This window comes from Alosa sapidissima, chromosome 21 (genome assembly GCF_018492685.1).
Source record: "Alosa sapidissima isolate fAloSap1 chromosome 21, fAloSap1.pri, whole genome shotgun sequence".
Lineage (NCBI taxonomy): Eukaryota > Metazoa > Chordata > Actinopteri > Clupeiformes > Clupeidae > Alosa > Alosa sapidissima.
The window spans coordinates 28,849,841-28,870,541 of NC_055977.1; the positions used below are offsets into that span (position 1 = coordinate 28,849,841).

The 20,701-nt window shown below is 43.1% G+C and overlaps 2 protein-coding genes across 6 annotated transcripts in view; both read left to right on the plus strand.

Annotated features, from left to right (window-relative positions):
• The first annotated feature begins 612 nt into the window (after positions 1-612).
• Positions 613-12,340, plus strand: rab5aa (RAB5A, member RAS oncogene family, a). The gene is made up of 6 exons (XM_042076952.1): positions 613-792; positions 2,985-3,220; positions 5,094-5,245; positions 9,387-9,509; positions 9,738-9,831; positions 10,273-12,340. The coding sequence occupies exons 2-6, from the start codon at positions 3,055-3,057 to the stop codon at positions 10,386-10,388; spliced, it is 651 nt and encodes a 216-aa protein (XP_041932886.1). The 5' UTR covers positions 613-792; positions 2,985-3,054; the 3' UTR covers positions 10,389-12,340.
• A 1,982-nt stretch (positions 12,341-14,322) lies between these two features.
• Positions 14,323-20,701, plus strand: part of kat2b (K(lysine) acetyltransferase 2B) — a 17,133-nt gene continuing 10,754 nt past the window's right edge. For 2 of the 5 annotated variants that reach the window (XM_042076947.1, XM_042076948.1), the window contains exons 1-5: positions 14,323-14,994; positions 16,222-16,360; positions 16,633-16,778; positions 17,073-17,159; positions 17,715-17,896. In XM_042076947.1, the coding sequence (XP_041932881.1) occupies positions 14,794-14,994; positions 16,222-16,360; positions 16,633-16,778; positions 17,073-17,159; positions 17,715-17,896 (755 nt within the window). In that variant the 5' untranslated portion in view covers positions 14,323-14,793. The remainder of the gene's footprint in view (positions 14,995-16,221; positions 16,361-16,632; positions 16,779-17,072; positions 17,160-17,714; positions 17,897-20,701) is intronic. The other 3 variants (XM_042076944.1, XM_042076946.1, XM_042076945.1) reach the window with 2 other exon arrangements.

Genomic DNA, 20,701 nt, shown 5'->3' on the forward strand with positions numbered 1-20,701 from the left:
GTGAGGGAGTCAGTAGCGGTGAAATGATAGAGCTGAGGTGAAATGTTGCTGTTGTCCAGCTAGATAACAGCTCCATATTTGCATTTAGTCAGTTAAATGACTAAATGTAATAGAGCTATTGTCATCTTTCAAAAATGTGCTGGGAATTCATAGCACTCTGATCTGGACTTTCACAATAGGCTAGGCTGGGTGAACCCAGCCTATCTTTTTCTTAAAAGATAGAGCTTGGTCTGGTGAAAGCACAAAGCCAAAGCCTATTCAAATGACAATACAGCAATGTATACAAATTCTGGTATAGAACATTTAAGTTTATTTAAGTTTAATTAAAAATAATAAATAATTGCCTATTTTCACAGCAATAACACAGGCATATTCCTATTTAATTCATTATCCTTGCATGGCATAATGGAGCCAATTCAGCAAGTTTCTAATAATTCATTAATTAATTAATTTAATTGCAATAACGGACAATTTAATGTACCAGCATTTAGAAGGAAATCCATCAATTCACCATAGGACGGCAAAGGCCTCCCGACTTTATTGAGAAGGCTGTGCGTCTGACGTGGCACTGGGGCGGAAGTCGCTGTTTGTGTTTTGCATTGGCCCGTAATCTCTATGGTGTTTTGGTTCCGAAGAGGAAGTTGCGAGAGAAAAGAAAGGAGGAGAGGAGACGTGATCGGGGTTGTTGAGATAATTTCTCGGTCCAGCAAAACGAAATTAAACAGTTGACGATAATTAACGGGCCATATCGTTGGAGAACAGTATATAGTGGAATCATCAGCTGACTCCCAGGTAAAACGAACGATCTGTTCGGGGAAGCTATGTTACAGTAGCTGCGTTCTAGCTAGGTACAGCTACGCTTGATGGCTAGCTAGCATAATAAGATGACAATAATGAAACAGGCCCTAGCCTGAATTCGGTAACTGTTAACATCCTGTATTTGTTTTGACAGCTGATTGTGTTGGGGACCGTAATATGACTGTTTAGCCATAGTGATTTGTGCAGTTAATTTTTTGTAACACAGATACAAGTGTGTTGTCCAATGTTTTGCTAACTAGCAATGTAGGTTAATTGGTATATTTACTTATTAGCTATCCTAGCTAGCTAGTAAACATGCTAAGCTATCTAGCTAGCTGGGTAACTATGCTGTCTGTGAGCTAGAAGCCACTGTCGCAGTTTAAAGCTGCATTTTAGCTCCTCAGCAACACGAGAATCAGCTGTCATCGTTGTATGACTTGATGTCAAACTACCAACGTTAGCGTTTGGGCTTGTCCTGCCACGGTGGCATTTGGAGTAAACAAGCAAGCAACTAAGCTAACCCAAATCAACTCCTGTGTGTTTAAATATGGCGGCCCTCTTAAGAATTTTAGCTACGAATACAAAATCAGATGCGGAATTTGAGGAACGGGTGACAGTGAGAGCTTGCAAATGATGTAGCTGCTTGATTAGGAGTGGTGCTTATTGGGTTTCTAGCCTCTCACAATGTATCAGGTCAATACATCGCTGACGTTAATTTGATAGGTGCCTTGCTATCTATGTATGTTCAACAATCAGCTTGTTTGCCACAGCTAGCTAACAAGTTGACAGACAACAAGTTAACGTTAGCTAACGGTACTGACATAGATTTGCATTTGTTGTAGTCGGATGTATTAGGATAGCAGGTCTGGAAAATATCAACTTGCACAAAATCCGCTTAATGATATAAATATAAATCTGCTTAGGCATGCCTAATTTCTTAGATATGCCTGCCCCTGTCGCGCTATGCTCAGGTATCAACATTTTAAAGCTTTGGAATACGTCCGTGGAAACCAACCCGAGGCCACACTTGGTATCGTTAAAATGCATAGCGCAAGTAACAGTGTGCCACTAATAGGGAAATGATCAAGTTGCCAATTTAGACAAGTTAACAATAGTTACATTGTATCCTGTTGGTTCCTGCTATTGTGCATTCTATTTTGTCTCGAAGAAATGTAAGCTATGGTATCTATGTTGTGGTGGGCGTCAAATATTAGCACTATACCTAGCTTTCGACTACATTTTGTGGGCAGATATTTACGAACGAAATACACTGTAAATGGCCGGAGAGACAATTGTGATGCTACGTATTTGTATGTTCTTGTTAGCTAGTCAGGTGTGCCGTTGCATGTTTGTTAAACCTGTAGCCGACTGCGCAGCATTTCTAACGTCACTTGCAAGACATGCAGCATATGTCTAGGAGAAAAGGGTCAGCGCACTTCGATTCTCGTGTAAACACTGATATTGGTGTTCGGCCTTAACGATGTCTCATGACACATATTAGGTTGCTAACATTGGTGCGTTTGTTTTCCCTCTGTTGCAGAGCTTAGTTGCTATCGTCTTTTTAAAGCTTAGCTTATGAACTCCTGGGTTGTTTTAGGAAGTGACATTACCCTCAGTTTACCCCTTGATGTTTATTTTGACAACTCTGCTGACATTCTGATTGCTGTCCAACCCAGAGTACTCTCCGTAGTCGCTGTTGTTTGTTTGCCAGTGGCCCAGCCTTTCCTGATTAAACTAAAACGGTAATTCAGTGGGCAGAATGCCTTGCAGTTTGAGCCAGAGAGGAGGCATCCTGATTTTTCTCTGGTTCAGCTCCTGCAAAGTTGATGTTATCTCAATGCACAGTGCTAGTGTGTTTTTTTAGTACACCCTTACTGTAGGTTCTAGATACTTCCATTATGAAGTCAAACTCGCTTTAGCTCTGTTATCTAGATTCAGGCCATAAGTACTTCCACATCATCCTGTTTGATTGCATGTGTACTTTACAGAGTCGTCTTTTGGGATTTGAAGTACGGATTGTTCTTGAATCCATTCAGGGAGAGTGGTTGTTTAGGACTAACCATTGTGCTGTGTTTATTTACCGTATGTAGCACACTCTTATATGCACACACAAACATTAAGACATAAACAGACAAATTAAAAAATAATTGTGTGTGTGTGTGTGTGTTTGGGTTTGGGCCCGGCAGCCGGCAAACCACGGGACAGTGCAGCGTGTGTGTGAGTGAGTGACACGGAGTGGGGTGATTGACACAGGTCATGGCCAATCGGGGAGGAGCGACACGCCCCAACGGGCCCAACGCCGGCAACAAGATCTGCCAGTTCAAGCTGGTGCTACTGGGGGAGTCTGCCGTGGGCAAGTCCAGTCTGGTCCTGCGCTTTGTCAAAGGCCAGTTCCACGAGTTCCAGGAGAGCACAATAGGAGGTTAGTCTTCTGGGGAGGCAGAACATGAACATTGATGCATAGTACACATATAACACACACACACACACACATGCCCGCCCGCCCCCACACACATGTATGTTTTAACACACTGCATACACACACACACACACACACACACACACACACACACACACACAAAACATCTGTATACTTTAATGCAACAAAATGTGTTTTGCATACTGTGTGTACCCATGCTTACACAAACCCAACAAACACATACTATAGTCTCAACATAGTGTTTGCAGTGTATGCACTTATACACAGACACACATGCATGGAGACGCTCGACAGGCACACTATCATATGAAGTTATACACATCCAAACAAATGCTTGAACATAAACATATGCAAATACATGTTTGCACACACACATAAATACATATGTGCATGTGGACACATGCATTTTTATTAATTGTTTTATTTAGTTGGATCAATAAGTAAGCGACATCTGTGATTGAATGGTGGTTATACAGCATGACATTTTGAATACCATGTTTTTCATAACTGTAATTTTTTATTTTGCACATCTAGTAACTCTTGACCGTTGCGTTGGTAATAGATCCACCCACGGCTGTGGTAACCTGTAGCACTCGAGTCAGCATCCAGGCACATGCCTACGGCTGATCCACAACCCAAACCCACTCTTACTTGTGCCATATTGCTTAAATATATGTTAAATATATGCTTAATCTACATTGTTGATATGTTGGTATAATTATTGATTGTAAGTTGAGCTTTTATATTGAGCTTTTTACTTTTATAGTAAAAATAGCTGTAGACATATGATAATAAGTAAAGGAGCAGGTTCATGTGATAAATTGAGTTGGTATTAAAATAACTGCAGCAGTACTCAACAGTACTTAATTTCTGTCATTGCTGACTGTCCCCTGTCCATGCATAGAGAATCTCCACTACGTCATTCTGGCCTCACTGAAAATAATGCCACTTCCTCTAAAAGCCTTTTTTTTGTTTTTGGTAAAAAGCCGGAAGTTCATGTAGCTAAAGTGCTCCTTTAACTCTGAGAAGGCGCTAGACTTATCAGGGTGTTGTTGTCCAGACTTCTCTTAATGATATACCTGTGTGTGTGTGACACCGACAGAAAGGCAAAGTATGCATGTCATAATTAGGCATTAGGTCAACAGTATTGTGCGTTTGTGTGAATGTAAAGGCATATGCACCCTTGTGCAAATGTGCAAATGAATGAAACAACAGCAGAACAGAAATAATTGATTTCTTGTCCTTACTCTTAAATCCCTATTGAAGTCCCTCACATGTCTTATGTCTTGCAAGGGTCTTGTTTACTTTACGATTTCGAGAAATGGACCCCTTTTCCTTCTTTATGTTTTGCTGAAACAAACTTCTGGGTGTACATATGTTTAAGTCAGGCTTTTGCAGGCTGGATAGAGATTGCTCCATCTTCAGACTTTGAAGGAAGTAAACAGAGCTGGAAAAAATACTCAAACACACACACGTGCGGGCATGTACACACACACACACACACACACACACACACACACACACACACACACACACGCACGCACACACGCACGCGCACACACGCGCGCGCGCGCGCGCGCACACACGCACTCCCCAAGCCTTGTCCAATCTATAACACACACAATGTTCTATACCCTTGGGTACTGACCTCAGTCCATGGTGTATGGTATTGATCGGTTTATTAGCGATGTGACTCCATCAATAGGCTAATTGGCCCAACCTTTTGTGATTGTATAATTAACACCCCCATATTATGTGAATTTGATTTGTGATTCAGAAATGAAACTGAAACCTCTTTCTTACTCTGCTTGCACCCCTTGGTGTGTGTGTGTGTGTGTGTGTGTGTGTGTGTCAGCTGCTTTTTTGACCCAAACGGTGTGTCTGGACGACACAACGGTGAAGTTTGAGATCTGGGACACAGCAGGACAAGAGAGATACCACAGCCTGGCTCCCATGTACTACAGAGGAGCCCAGGCTGCCATCGTAGTCTACGACATCACCAACGAGGTACACACACACACACACACACACACACACACAGGACAGGAGAGATACCACAGCCTGGCTCCAATGTACTACAGAGGAGCACAGGCGGCCATCGTAGTCTACCATTTACCATTGTGTTTCATGACCTCACCTACAAAACTTAGGAACCAGTGTTTGGGCTGGCCATAGCAGAGGAGACCTACTGGGCAGAGGGGGCACAGCCGACCCACACTGAAGCTGACACGCACACTAAAGCCGACCCACACACTGAAGCCGGCCCACACACTGAAGCTGACACGCACACATTGCACACACTCATGCTAGGGCCTACTTCCGTGTAATTACACCTCAAAGAAAAAGTGTGTTAGGAGTTTTTATTTCTTAAGTAACAACAAATGACGGAGGGTTTGCAGTTAAATACCCCTAGACCAGGGGTCTAAAACTAAAATGAGCTGGGGGCCACTTCTGCTAACGTCATCTGATTGGAGGGCCACGTCAGTGTTAAAGAATAATACCAAAAAAGGCTATTTTTGAAAATGCAATGTTTTTTTTTTGTTTTTTTTTCAAATACTACACAAAACTGCAAACAGAAAGTGCAAGTCTTTTTATCTCTTTTTAGACACCTGTGCTAGCAACCTTAGCTTATAAATAAAATAATGCTAAAATAAATATTAATACAAATTATGAAAACAAACAGAAAGCATAAAACAGATTTGTGTGTGTTTCACACCAAATAAAAATATTTTCCTCTCAGAACTTATTTAAACCTGGCAAACTTTATAGGCGTCAGGGTTAAGAAAAGAGCACCATTGGATTTTGACATCAAATTTTCAAAAGGCTTGAAAGTGGTCAGAGATAAAGTCCTACTGTAAATGTAAAAATCTTTGAGTATAAACAAAAGTTCATGAAGGGGGTACATTTACCCATCTAATTTGCCACTGGATGGCAAGCACCTCAAATTATGCACCTTTCAGTAAATACTGGATGTTGAACATATTTGAGCAGGTCTTTTTTGTCATATTACCCACATAACAAATTAACAGGAAAACAGTAGGCCTAAGATGTAAACCAACAATAGTAAACTATTACTAGCCTATAACCACAAACCGTTATTATAGGCCTACAATAAAGCAGCCTGGTCAAATCAGTTCCTATCGTGGATGACTTTGTAGTTTTTCAGAGCCCTATTTTTACTACCCCTGCTGTCTGTACCACGTCCATTATGGACACCATCATCACAATTACCACTGCCACCTCCAGCTATGTTGGGCAGAGGGTCGAAATAAGCATGTATGCTTAGTGGACACCGTCGTATACACACAAAGACGCACCTCTTTTCACAGATGCACCGTGACTATCACTGTCAATACACGATCGATCATAATCTCCAAAAGGCATATTCTCCTTCAGAATTAGATTAGGTGAATAACATAATCTACCCAAGACTTCATCACGCGTGAACGTTTTTTCAACATTTGGAGTAGGCCTATTTCTCCATTTCTGTTTCAATTTGTGCAAAACTATGGCCTGCATCGCTTCCTCGTCATTACAAACAAATGCACGTCTTCGTGTTTCTCGCGTGTAATATGAGTATTTCCTGAAACGTTGTGCAGCGAATTTGGGCTTGAATCGAAGCTTTGGATGTCTAGCAACTAGTGGAGGAGAGTACAAATGGGATTTGTCACCATACTTAGATCTATCGTCTATTTTAATCAGTGTTGTTGTTTGTCGCAATTAAAAATACCCTTAAGGGCCGAATTACATTATTATTTTGACATTAGCGGGCCGGAATTGGGCCGGGCGCGGGCCAGGAGTTTGAGACCCCTGCCCTAGGCAATTACCCCCTCCTCTGCGCCGTAACACACACACACACACACACACACACACACACACACACTCACACACACTCTCTTTGTAGAAGTTAAGGCTAACATTGAGGCCCACTCTTCTGCACACGCCACGTAGACCCAGATAACAGGCAGTGTTGGGAAATCTCTGTCTGGTGGGTGCTCAGCCACACCAGATCTAGACCTGTGCCACATTCATTGCTAGTGCTGCATTCCAGACAGACACCTCAAAAATCAATATTTTCCAACCTCCTACAAGAAAAAAGTATAATCGAACACCACTCAGAGTCTGAGTGCCTATTTGCAAAACTCTGGTCAAATCCATCAACCCCTACTTTAGAGTTAAAATAGGGAAATTCCAGGATGGCAGGATTCAAGTTCTGAGTTAGAATGAGTCTGGGCGGTGGTAGCGCAGTGGCTAAGAATCTGGGCTAGCATGCAGTGACCAGACAAGTTGGGGGTTTAAGTCCGGCCCCCCACCGTTGTGCACTTAAGGTGCTGAACCCTGAGTTGCTCTAGGGAGACTGACCTTATAATAATTTACATAAGTCGCTTAGGAGAAAAGCATCAGTCAAAGGAATCAGTAGAAGTCTAGAACACACTAGTCTTGTCTGGTCCAGATCTTGGGTCGGGGCAGCCGTGGCCTACTGGTTAGCGCTTCAGACTTGCAACCGGAGGGTTGCCGGTTCTAACCCCGACCAGTTGGCACGGCTGAAGCCCTTGAGCCCTTGAGCAAGGCACCTAATCCCTCACTGGTCCCCGAGTGTTGTTGCAGGCAGCTCACTGCGCCGGGATTAGTGTGTGCTTCACCTCACTGTGTGTCCACTGTGTGCTGAGTGTGTTTCACTAATTCACGGATCGGGATAAATGCAGAGACCAAATTTCCCTCACGGGATCAAAAGAGTATATATACTATACTTACTAGATCTGGGGCAGACCCGGGGCAGGTGTGGTGGAGTGCTAGCAGTGCTTCTGTGGCTTACCAGTTAGAGCAGGGGTTTTCAAATTCTGAATTCAATTGTGAACTAGTATTAATGTATTATAATATAATATTCAGTAGTCATATTTGAATGCTTAGCTTGAATGATGTTTTTCTCATATCATCCTGTTTTTAAAGCAGGCCTACCTGCAGGCATGTAATTGGGCTACGGGGTTTCTAGGAATAGCATGTCTGAACGGGCACTGCACTACTAGTGAATTAAAACAACATCAGATCCAGCGGACCGAGACAGGAAAAGTAATGTGGAACCAAATGCGATAATAATATTTTAACGTTACCATTTTGCCAGGGTGATTAGGTCAGGTGGGGCTTGAAAATTCCCCACATCCAAAGTGGGGAATGACAGAAAAAGTTTGAGAACCACTGATCTATTCTATGCTGGAAGGCCCTTTGAATAAAACTCCACTCTTAGGGCGGGATCAGACAGGTCATTGTTGATGCTGTGAGAGGCATCTCTTTTCTATTATTTGTCTTTATTGGCAGGAAGTGTTTTGCGCACTGCTCAAAGGAGAATTCTGGCTATTTTTCACATAGATCTCGGTTTCTCCAGGTCACCGAATATTGCTGGTACAAAAAAAAGAAAGAGTAATCATAATCACGACCCCAGAGTGTAGCACTGTAGCTGTCTGGCAGCTCTAGCTGTTGGTTGCAGCAACAAGCTAGATAGCACAGATTTTTATTTATTTTTATTCTTTTAACCAGCAGTACTTACTGACCTCGAGAAAAAGAGATCTACCGCTATGTGAAAAATGGCCTGAATTCTCCTTTAAGTATAAGTATATATACTCTTTTGATCCCGTGAGGGAAATTTGGTCTCTGCATTTATCCCAATCCGTGAATTAGTGAAACACACTCAGTACACAGTGAACACACAGTGAGGTGAAGTACACACTAATCCCGGCGCAGTGAGCTGCCTGCAACAACAGCGGCGCTCGGGGAGCAGTTGAGCGGTTACAAGTCCGAAGCGCTAACCAGTAGGCCACAGCTGCCCTGTGCACTGGACGCCTCACATTTTTGCAGAGGTGCCCCGAGGTCCTCAATTGAAACAACTCCAGGCGGAAAAGCGTCCTGACATCAAACATAATGCACCTCACGTTTTACTAAAAGCAAACTGCCCCCTGTGTGATCGCTTATTCTACTTGCAAGTGTCTGTGAACCTGACTGTGTGCATGTTTGTGTGTGTGTGTCTGACTCTATGTGCGTGTTTGTGTGTGTCTGACTGTGTGCATGTTTGTGTGTGTGTGTCTGACTCTATGTTTGTGTTTGTGTATGTGTGTTTTCTGACTCTGTAGTTGTGTTTGTGTGTGTGTCTTAGGAGTCTTTTGCTCGAGCGAAGAACTGGGTGAAGGAGCTTCAGAGACAGGCCAGTCCCAACATAGTCATCGCACTGTCCGGTAACAAGGCTGACCTTGCCAACAAGAGAGCTGTCGACTTCCAGGTGTGTGTGTGTCTGTGTGTCTGTGTGTCTGTTTGTCTGTCTGTCTGTCTGTCTGTCTGTCTGTCTGTATGCACATTATATTAACAAAGCAAAGTTAAGGTTACAAAACGTGTGTGTGTGTGTTGGCTTTGCCTTGTGAGTTTTGTCTTAAAGTCTTTGTGTATGGATTCTGTTAAAGTCTTTGTGTATGGATTCTGTTAAAGTCTTTGTGTATGGATTGTGTTGCAGGATGCGCAGTCCTATGCAGATGATAATAGTCTACTCTTCATGGAGACGTCGGCAAAGACATCCATGAACGTGAACGAAATCTTCATGGCAATAGGTTTGTTTTTCTGATCAATTTGTTGTTTGAGCATCAATGGGTTTGAGAGTCAGGTGTAGAAAGTTTTACTTGCATAGGTATGTGTATTTTTTGAGTATATGTGTATGTGAGATTTTATACATATTTTTTTTGCAGCATCCATATGAGTTTTTACGTGTGAAATGTTTCTGAGTTATTTTTCTGCTTCCCGATCTGGACGTTAATGAAATTGAAAACAGATCTATAATTTCCTCATCTCTCTGTCTCTCTTTCACACACTCACACACACACACACACACACACACACACACACACACACACACACACACACATTCACTCACTTGTGCGCACACACCACACACACTGACTCGCTCACACATATCACACACACTCACTCACCCACACACACACACACACACACCCACACACTCCACATCCCACCACAATCTTTATCTCTTGTAGCGAAAAGGTTGCCCAAGAGCGAGCCTCAAGCAGCTGGTCCTAACAGTGGGCGAAGTCGGGGGGTGGACCTGACGGAGACCGCCACCCCCACCAAGGCCCCCTGCTGCAGTAACTAAGGCAACGCCCTGTTCCAGCGCTGTGATTCGTCAGTCACTATTGAGACGCCCCTCCCCCTCCCAAAACTATTTGATCTGCAGTAACACACAAAGCTAAGCTCCACCCCCTTTCGTCTCGTCTCTTCTCTGCCGTTGCTAACACAAAGCCCCGCCCTTCAGACAGGAAGTGACTAATTACAAGCTCCGCCTCCAAAACGGTCTGGTCCAATGGAGCGCCTCTAACTCAGCTGTCACTAATCCCCCCCCCCACTCTGTGTGTAACCTTGGAAACGAGAGGCGTGGCTTCCTTTGCCCTGCCCCTCCAGCACAGCTAAAGACTTTAGAAAAACATTTCTAATGAAGTCCTCTTCTTTTTCTGACTCATTTTTTTTATTTGATTTGATTTGCTTTTTTGTCTTTTTTATTTCCTTTCTCATCTTGTTTTAAATGTACTTAACAGAATTATGAATGCATGCATCACTACAAGGCCTAACATAAACAAAAATAACAACAAAAAAAAACAAAAAACAAACCAAACAACACAGTGCAAGAATTTGTGCTGTTCCATGAAGCTATAAACAGGAGTTTGGTCAACACACTAGCACATGCACGCAGGCACACACACACTGACACTTACCTGAAAACACACGCTAGTCCATACAGTGGCACGGCCTTGTCTACTTCCTGCACACCTGCTGATATTGTGGAGGTGTGCATAAACGCATAGTGTTACACCGTGTGTGTGTCTGTGTGTCTGTGTGTCTGTGTGTCTGTTTGTCTGTTTGTGTGTGTCTCTGTGTGTGTTTGTGTGTGTGTGTGTGTGTGTGTGTGTGTGTGTGTGTGTGTTTGGCTGACCGGAAACCCTCATAGAGAACAGCACAGAGGTAAAAACTTAAGACACATCGGCACAGGTCACACTTAACCTTTAGTTGGTTGGTTACACACGTTCACTTTTAGAGCCGAAAGTAGAGTTTGTTTTTTCCCCTTTCTCTTCCTTCATGCCCATCTCATAATCTGTCCACACACACACTCACACACACACACACACAGACACACACAAACACACCCATCTGGTCTGTAATTCTGACAGCTGTCTTCTCATGCCTTGCACTAAGTATGCTCATGATTCTGTCCGATGACCGTGTGACATAGAGAAATATATAAATAATTTACTGTAAATAGGGTGATGCAATGTAGTCGACTTTTCATTTCATATTTACACAACTAATGCTTGCTAGGGAGTTGTCTTGGTAATGATAAAAAAAAAAAAACTGTACAGTAACCAGTAACCTGCTTTGATATGGGTTTGGACATATGAGCTTTTGTTTTTTTGTTTTGTTTATTTTTCACAGAAATGGTTAAATTATAATCTTTGGTGGTCTTTATAAATGTATGTAGTGTTATTAACAAATGGAAAACAAAACAAAAAAAAACAGACGTGCATTTCTTTAGTCTGAACTGCTGAGGGTTGTATTAGTCCTAACAGGTTTCCCCTGTCGGCCTGCCCCCCCTGCCCCTGTCCCGCACTTATCCAATCAGAGCTGCCCCAACACCACCTAGCCCCTCCCTCCCTCCGTCAATCAGACTCCCCGACCAACCAGACGCAAGGCACTGGACCAGAGGCCCTGGCTGACTGGCTAGCTGTCAGTCACATGATGGGTGAAAGTTTGGGTGAGCAGGAGGAGAGGGGGAGCTGCGCTGACCTCACGTGCGCTCGCTCGCCAGCTCACTCGCAGAACCACACACACACACACACACACACAGGGTTCCACATGTTCTGTGTCCTCTAGAACGTTCTCCATCCGCTGGGTGTGTGTGTTCTACATGTTTATTTGCAGTGAGTGCTAAATGCAGCCAGGTCAACAAAAAAAAGAGAAAGAAATACAAAAACAACAAAATCTAAATGCGAGCATTTTACAGTACTATTCATTTACCAAATAAAAACATCAATAAAGACATGAATACCTAATGAATCCTGATTACTTACTTGGTGAGTGGCTGGGCTGTGGGCAATGCGGTTTGATTGAGATTACAGCTGACTCTGAATGCCTACTCTGCCCACATGTGGGCCCTGTCTGGCACAGGTCCGGTTCACATCTGCCACAGATGATACACATGAAAATGTACCAACTATGGATTAATAATTTGGTATTATTGCTTCACTGGGCACATTGTACCTTGATTGTTCCTTTTTTGTAAGTCGCTTTGAATGAGAGCGGCAGGGGAGTTTTGAACATTCTAACAGAAGATTCTGTTCCACAACAATGTAAGGTTCTAAAATTCTATGTTGAATTCAATGAACCCAGATATTCCTTAGAACGTTCAATTTCCAACATTCCTGTCACACCGGTTAAACGAAAATGGTACAGGGTCTTCATTACAGAAACATATCCTAACTGCTTGACCTGTCTTAAGTTTCAAAGATTCTATGAAAAAAAAAATCCTATCTTCCTATTACAGAAGCAGTTCCTAAACTCACGACAGTTGGTTGCTCAAGACAGACAAACCATAATATCAGAGATAAAAGACAGGAAGCAAGAGAGTGTGTCAATATTGATTCATTTGATGTGCAGGATAAAAGCATGAAAAATGTAAATATATTAATTCATAATCAATAAATAATAGTCTAATATTCTGTTATGATGATTAATATTTATTTGTCATAAATGTTTTAAACACATAGCTTATACATTTTATATTGCTTGTCCAAGTTTTCACTTAATTAACCTATTTAGTGAAATATGCTTTACGGTGTCCCCAACAGTCAAGTTTCTCATCTTGTCGTAGACTGTATAGAACTATATAATATATTATACAGTCTATGGACTAGGCAACAACCCAACAAGACTGAGCAGTCAGCTTTGGCTGTTATTTTGAATTTAGGATCCTAACTTGCTATCCTAAGTTCAAAGATTCTTTGGGTTAGGATGGTTCTGTAATGGCCAAATTCCTATTTTAAGATGATTTTTTTCCTAAATGCAGTTAGGGAACATGCTTCTGTATGAAAAATCCTAAATGGTATCCTAAACTGAGATAAGATAGGATACCAGAGTAAGGAAGTTTCTGTAATGAGGCCCTGGTCTGGTTTAGATCTGACACAGCAGGGCTGGTTAATATCCAGTTTAGACCTGGCACAAGTCTGGTATGTAACTGGTTTAAATCTGGTTTAGGTGTGGGTCAGAGACAGGTGCAGCCAGTGACTCAAAGCTGAGAAAGAAAAGAGATCTGATTTCTCTGTTCGTACAAAATCCATTCACTGCTTCCCTATTAAGTGCTGTATTGACCACTGCTGTGGCATGGACTAAAACTTATCTTTGGAATAGATCCAAGTCAGTCTCTGGTGAGTCAGTGGGGAACCTTGGTCCCATTCATATATCTAATGTTAAAATCATATGAATGTTATAATTTTATAAGCATTTGAATGTGTCATTTTTTTGTATATTCTGCTGTTGTCAGGGCAGGTGGGAAAGGCTGTTAAGCAGTGTGTGTGTGTGTGCACGTGTGTGTGTGTGTGTGCGTGCGTGCGCGCATGCGTGCATGTGTGTGTGTTTGATTTAGTGAATTTTCCAGAATGAAAGTGGCAGATCTTTTGTGCCAAGAGATCTTAAGGTACTTTTTGGCCACAGTGTATGTGTGTGTGTGTGTGTGTGTGTGGGGGGGAGTCTCTCCAAACAGGACTTGACAGAGATGAGAGATGTCTCTGCAGGACAGGTATGAAGTAGCCTAGGCATAATGAGTGGGACTTCAGAGGAAGAATCCTTCTGCACTACAGGTACGATGTAAGTATAAGCCTTATGATGGGAGAGTCACGTGACCTCTGAGGTGCTGCTGCAGGTTTGTTATCTATTCCACACACAGCAAGTTACACTGGGAGAGGATGACGCAACTGGTCTAAAACTGAATAACATTTTCACTAGTACGGGCCTAGTAGCCTATTTGGCCACAAACCAGCAAAAACATTATGTTAAGGCCTTATGGCCTAGCTTTTACTCAATTATGAAATCGTAATAACCAGGTCTCCACCCCCTCGCAACACACACACATAGCTGTCTCACAATCAGTAACGTTGGCTGATAATGCAACTCTCTGTTAATGCAGTAGGCTAATTGTGCATGTCGGAAGCGTCCTGTCTATCTGGCAGCGGTGGTAATTGGGCCTGTCTTACTCCGTTTTTTCTGCAGGATCCGGTTTGACCTTGAAATTTTGTTAACGAATGAGTGCATTTTTGTGACCCTACCGATTCATAGAGGAATATTCATTTGTGTCCCCTAGCGGAGGAGAGACGGACTTACAATGTCAAATGAAAGAAAAAAAGGGATGATCGCCATGTCTGAATCCCGCTGTTGAGAAGTGGAAAACGGGTGTGTGTGTCCGAGAGAGCGTCGAAGATTCGGCTCGCGGGTCCTGTTCGGGCCGGCTCCCCGGGATGTCGGAAAGCGCGGGGGTCCCGCAGGGTTCCCCTGCCGTCGGAGCCTCGGGTTCGGCCCCGGCAGCGCCTGGAGCCGGGGGAACGGAGTGTTCGGGCTCCGCAGTCGGATCTGCACGTATCGCCGTCAAGAAGGCGCAGCTCCGCGCCTCCCCGCGACCGAAGAAACTGGAGAAACTGGGAGTGTATTCTTCTTGCAAGGTACCCGTGCCTACCTGTCTCTCCGTCCAACCTTTCCGTCTCTCGCTATGGCGATGGATTATGAGTTAGTTTTGGTTTGTGTGCCTGTGCCCTGCTGACAAGCGCTTCATTTTGCAAGCGCAGCATAAGGGGCCATAGATGGTGTTTTTATTTCCCGCATTTTAGTATTACATTTTTTACCAGCTTGGAAGTTGAACAGTAAACAACGAGGCATTTTAATGCCGAATATTGGATATTTACGTTATGTGCAAAGGAAACTTTGCTGCTGCGTATTCCAGGGAAGACGTAAACACACATACTTGGCGGTTTGTCAAGTCCAGTGTTTTGAATATCTTGGACTGAGTGAGTAGCCTACACTAGCAACAGGACACTGTGCTGTGGACGACAGCCATGCCAGACACTGGGCGAAAAGTGACTGTTTGTTGGTTTGTGTGTGTGTAGGCCTACGTGTGTGTGTGTGTTTTGACGTATGGGTTTGTTGTGAGACGTGAGATTATGTTTGTCGATTCCATAGTTCGGCCAGCCCCGAACAGCGTCTTTGTTATGACAGGGTGACAGCTGCTGGGGGGCGGGGCTAGCTGCTGCGCCCCCGTGCGCGCTCCCGTTCCGAGCGCGCCACCGCACCACGATGTTGTTGATAATTGGAGGGCAGAATACTCCCAGCTGATAGGCCTACTCGAATAGCACCGTCAGTTATAAACACAATTTAAATATACATTAGAAACTAAAACTAATTGAATTAACATTTTTTAAATGAAATATAGCTTTATTTCTTAACATTGCAGCTTCCTTGAATTGGCATAAGGAGAGAAAGTGTAATATAGAAATTGAGTCTAATCAGCGAAACTGTTGGAACTCTCTTGTGTTTGTCATAACTTTTTTTCTTTTTATTGAAACTGTATATTTCATGTGAACGTGTTATGGTTATGCCACATGACCAGTTTACGATTGCGCTCAGTAATATCACATTTATTGACACTGTTGTCCAAATTGACTTACATGTAAACTATATTACAAGGGATTACATTGTATCTGGAGTAACTCTGGGTTAAGTGTCTTGCTCAAGGGCACAGCGGTGGAAGCAGGGAATTGAACCCACAACCTTTCAGGCTACTGCATGCTAGCCCAGCTCCTTAACCACTGCCCATACTGTAGGCCACTCTAGGTATCCAAGGTAAGCAGTTAGTTTTCAGGTGCACAAGCTGATATGTGTGTCTCTGTGATCAGGCGGAGGGAGCGTGTAAATGTAATGGGTGGAAGAGCCAGAACCCTCCACCCACCCCCCCTCCACCCACCCCTCCGCGGGCGGAGCAGCTGGTGGTGGTCAACCTGATGGAGCCCTGTCGGAGCTGCAGCCACGCCCTCAGTGAGTGTACACACACGCACACGAAGATGCACACATGCACACACACTTACACACACACATACACACAGACACACACAGAGATGCTGGGACACACTTACACATATAGTACAGACAGACACACACAGATGCATACACACATACATGCAGAATGTATCTTCATACCATTGTAGATTTATTTGGATGTGTCAGATATGGCAGTTCGTCCGTGTGTCTGTGTGTATGTGTGTGTTTTAAATGTAATACTGATGGACATTCTTTCTGTGATGGACCAGGTGATCACGTGACTCACCTGCAGCATGTGTCAGAGGAGGAGGTGAACAGACTGCTGGGCATCGCGTTGGACGTGGAGTACCTGTACAACTGTGTGCACAAGGAAGAGGACCCCGACACCAAGCAGGTCTACTTCTCCCTCTTCAAGGTGCGTCACGGCTCCCATCGACACCGCCAGCCTGCTCACACTGCTGTGTGCTCACACACACTGGGATGGGCCTTTGTGTGCCTGCACTCATGGCATTCTTTTCTAATAGCCTGTGTGTGTTTTGTGTGTGTGTGTGTGTGTGTGTGTGTGTGTGTGTGTGTGTGTGTGTGTGTGTGTGTGTGTGTGTGTGTGTGTGTGTGTGTGTGTGTGTGTGTGTGTGTGTGTGTGCGTGCGTGCGTGCGTGCGTGCGTGTGCGTGCGTGTGTGTGCGTGTGTCTGTGTGTGTGTTTTGCAGCTCCTGAAGAAATCTATTTTGCAGATGGGGATGCCAACAGTAGAAGCTCTAGAAAGCCCCCCATTTGAGAAGCCCAGCATTGAACAGGTCAACACAAACCCACCCCAACAATGTCATGAGTGCCTTTTTGTTGTTGTTCCTTTTATTGTTTTGTCTCCAAGTCTGTTGTGGGGGTTGTTTATTTGCTCATCTTGGAAGACAGGGGGTGCTCTTGTAGTAGACAGGAAAACATTCAAATAAGTTCAGTATTTTGTATTCATACAGACACACATAATTGTGACTTTTGATTGACACATGCACATGTGCATTCTCTACACTCCCACCTACTTTAGAATCATTCTAAATCATCTATTTGGACTTTTAGACTTTCATCATTCTATCCACAGCTGTAAAGGTCAACATCTGCTGAAAATGGCTTAAGTAGCATGATCATAATAGCTTTAGAACAAACATTAGCTCTATTTTTCTCCAGTCGCTCTGTGCATTGTGAGTATCACATTCCTTATGTTTGTGTATGTGTGTGTGTGTGTATGCCGGTACGTGTGTGCATGTGTGTACGCATGTGTTTGTGGGTCTGTGTGTGTGTTTCTGTGCATTTGTGTGTGTGTATGTGGGTGTGTGTTGTCCTGTTATCATCCACAGGGGGTGAATAACTTTGTGCAGTACAAGTTCAGCCACCTGCCCTCGCGAGAGCGGCAGACTATCGTGGAGCTGGCCAAGATGTTCCTGAACCAGATCAACTACTGGCAGCTGGAGACTCCCTCCCAGAGACGACAGCGGGCACCTACGGATGATGCGGCCAGCTACAAGGTCAACTACACCAGGTAGCCGCCATAGCCAGTATAAGAAATGGACAGAGCCACTCCATAGGGCTTGAATGGGGAGAAGTGAAGTTGATTTCATTTCCTGTTGGGCGTTGTTCTTTGCACAGCACAGCCTCAAGCTCAGTTTGGTGACATACATGTGGTGTTGAGCAATAAACGGACAGAAACATGGAAAATCTGGTAGCCACGCCTAGAGCATTCAGAATGTGTAGGATGCTTTTAGTTGGAGTGTAGCTTGATATGTTCACACAACTAGTGCTAGTCCCACAAAGCGTCACTGAATTGTTTTTTTTCTTTCTTTCGGACGCTCTCCTCTATGGCTTTCCCATGGGCTCTGCCCCTGATTGCCTTCAAACTTCTCGTTCAGAATATGCAGCTACTTCTCTCCTGTGTGACTGAAAGTTGTTCATGACATAATTTTAAGCATATAGCTTTAGAAAAATGTTTATTATGGGGCCATAAAAAGACATCAGATGTTATGCAGCCAGTCATACAGTATTGTATTTCTCTGGAAAATAACTATTACAACATATCGACATAAAAAGCTTCAGATGTAAAGTTATTTGATGTCAACGTGATGCCAAAATGAATGGCGGTCTATGGAATGCTAACGTTGTTTGCCTCGTTAGCATCAGAGCCTCTGATTAACAAACTGCTTTCCAAATGTTTACATACCCCCTGGGTAGCTGCCTGTCTGCTACACACTGATCACAACACGTACAATCCTGGTGGTTACATTTCATAGCTCAGGTACACTGTCAGCCTCACATGATGGTTTCGGGTGAAGGTGTGTGGATATGGTTTATGTGCACTTACTTGTATGACTATGTGTGTTTATGTGTGTGTATCTGTGTGTGTTTATGTGTGTGTGTGTGTGTGTGTGTGTGTGTGTGTGTGTGTGTGTGTACTGTTATGTGTGTACATATTCTATTTAGTTAAATTCCAAACAGTTGAAATTGTCTCAAGGTGCTTTACAAAACCTATAGTACTGTATATGTGTGTGTCTCTGTAAACAAAAAAGGGTTTTGAATATTGATTGCAATGTGTTATGTAACGGACGACATTACGTTGGGGTATCAGAAAGATAATGCACGTTCGAGTAATACGGCCACCACGCAAAGCGAAATGGCCATTACATCTCAAAGTGCCTCGAAGTTTGTAACAATCTCGGATGAGAATACTATAATTTAGAATAATCAGAGATATCCTTCTGTGTTGAGATATTCAAAAATGCAACATTAGATTAAATAGATTAGATAGATTAAATCAGTAACACATCATTGTTTTCCTCTTATATTTGCCAATACAATACTCTATCTGTAGGTGTATCACATACTCCACAGTTCTTCAATATAAATGACTAACTTTCAGCTACCTACAAGTGTAAAGCAACCCCAAATCTAAGTCTACTTGTTTTGAATTGTTTTAAACAGTGTCAGTGTTCATGGTTCTTAAAAATAAAATTGGGCCAAAAGCTGTGATGTAAACAACACCATACAGTACTGCCGTGCAAAGGCAAAAGGCCGTAACTTCAATTTTATCAAAAATGAGTTTTTGTCATTTTTGGAACAATGGGCATCAATTTTATCATGTGGACAAATATCTTGAGTCAATTTTGTTGTTTTCTTATCAAAATAAGATGCTGTTTTTGCCGTAACTTCAAAAAGCAGAGGGTAAGCCAAGGCATAGCCCGTAACATCAGTTGTGGTTCTTTAGCTTTGTTTCGCGGCTCTATAGAACGCTGGAATTAAGTTACAGTGCACCGTAATTTCAGCGCAGCAAACCATATTAACATTGGTGGTGGGTAAAACAAAGGCAGAGTGTCTTATGCCTATGTATTGTATGTAGGCCTAATTGAAGCACTTCAGCCACACTTCAATAAAGTGAAAAGAAAATGTTGCAGTGGTTGTTTTACTATCTAGCATTAACTATGAAATTCAGCTAGGATGTAGCCTAGTTAGCTAGTTAACTGTTCCTGATCCACAAATAGCCTACATGATAGATGTTGTGCCAGGCAACTGTAAGACACCATAAATGTCTCAAAGCCTGGATACTATTAACTAGTAGCCTAGTACACGTTTTCTCGTGCCATACAGGGTGGCTAGCTGCCTGCCAATCTGCAAGTCCACTCACTGGCAGAAAACAAAGCGAGTGGGTTGGGGACGCCTCACGATACACCTCCCCGTCCCTCCCCGGCGAGGAGAACATGTCGCACACAAACTAACCCAGCAGATAGAACTTAGATCGCAGCTTACCTTTAAAAAAATCCATGGAAAACAACATCCACTGAGAAGACAAATCCATTGTTTAAATCCATCACAAGTTTTCAGCAAGCCCATTCGCAATATAATTATGTGCAGGCTAGCTAGCCTAAAATCTATCAAAGTGCAACGTTGTTCGGATGTTGTCATTCAATTTTAAGTGTCGCTATGAGTAAGCTATTAGCTAAAGCTAGACAGTGTTGGTTGCAAAATATTTGACTCCCATACGAACAAAACTACACAGCATGTCCTTAAGTCGATGTCCCTTTAATTTGTCAAGAAAGAAATCCAATCAATGTGTGACTCCTCCGCCGCCCGCACGACACAGACAGTAAATTATTATGTGTCCATGAGTAGCAAAATTCCTGTAATTGCATATGTTTCCAATGGCATTGGCTTGGATCATGTTGTGGCTGTTTTTTGGTTTTCTGGCTCTTAAAGTGTTATTTTACTTAAATTAAGTACAACGATAAAGTTTTAAAATGTTCCAGTGTAGCCTTCTCATTATTTTGTATTTTGTAATATTCTGTTGATGGAGGCCTAA

Bases quoted from the DNA above. Each gene is read 5' to 3' on its own strand.
- rab5aa (XM_042076952.1), top strand. From the start codon at position 3,055: ATGGCCAATCGGGGAGGAGCGACACGCCCCAACGGGCCCAACGCCGGC. The intron at 5,246-9,386 runs GTACACACACAC...TGTGTGTCTTAG, and splicing joins TCTACGACATCACCAACGAG to GAGTCTTTTGCTCGAGCGAA. The intron at 9,832-10,272 runs GTTTGTTTTTCT...TATCTCTTGTAG, and splicing joins CGAAATCTTCATGGCAATAG to CGAAAAGGTTGCCCAAGAGC.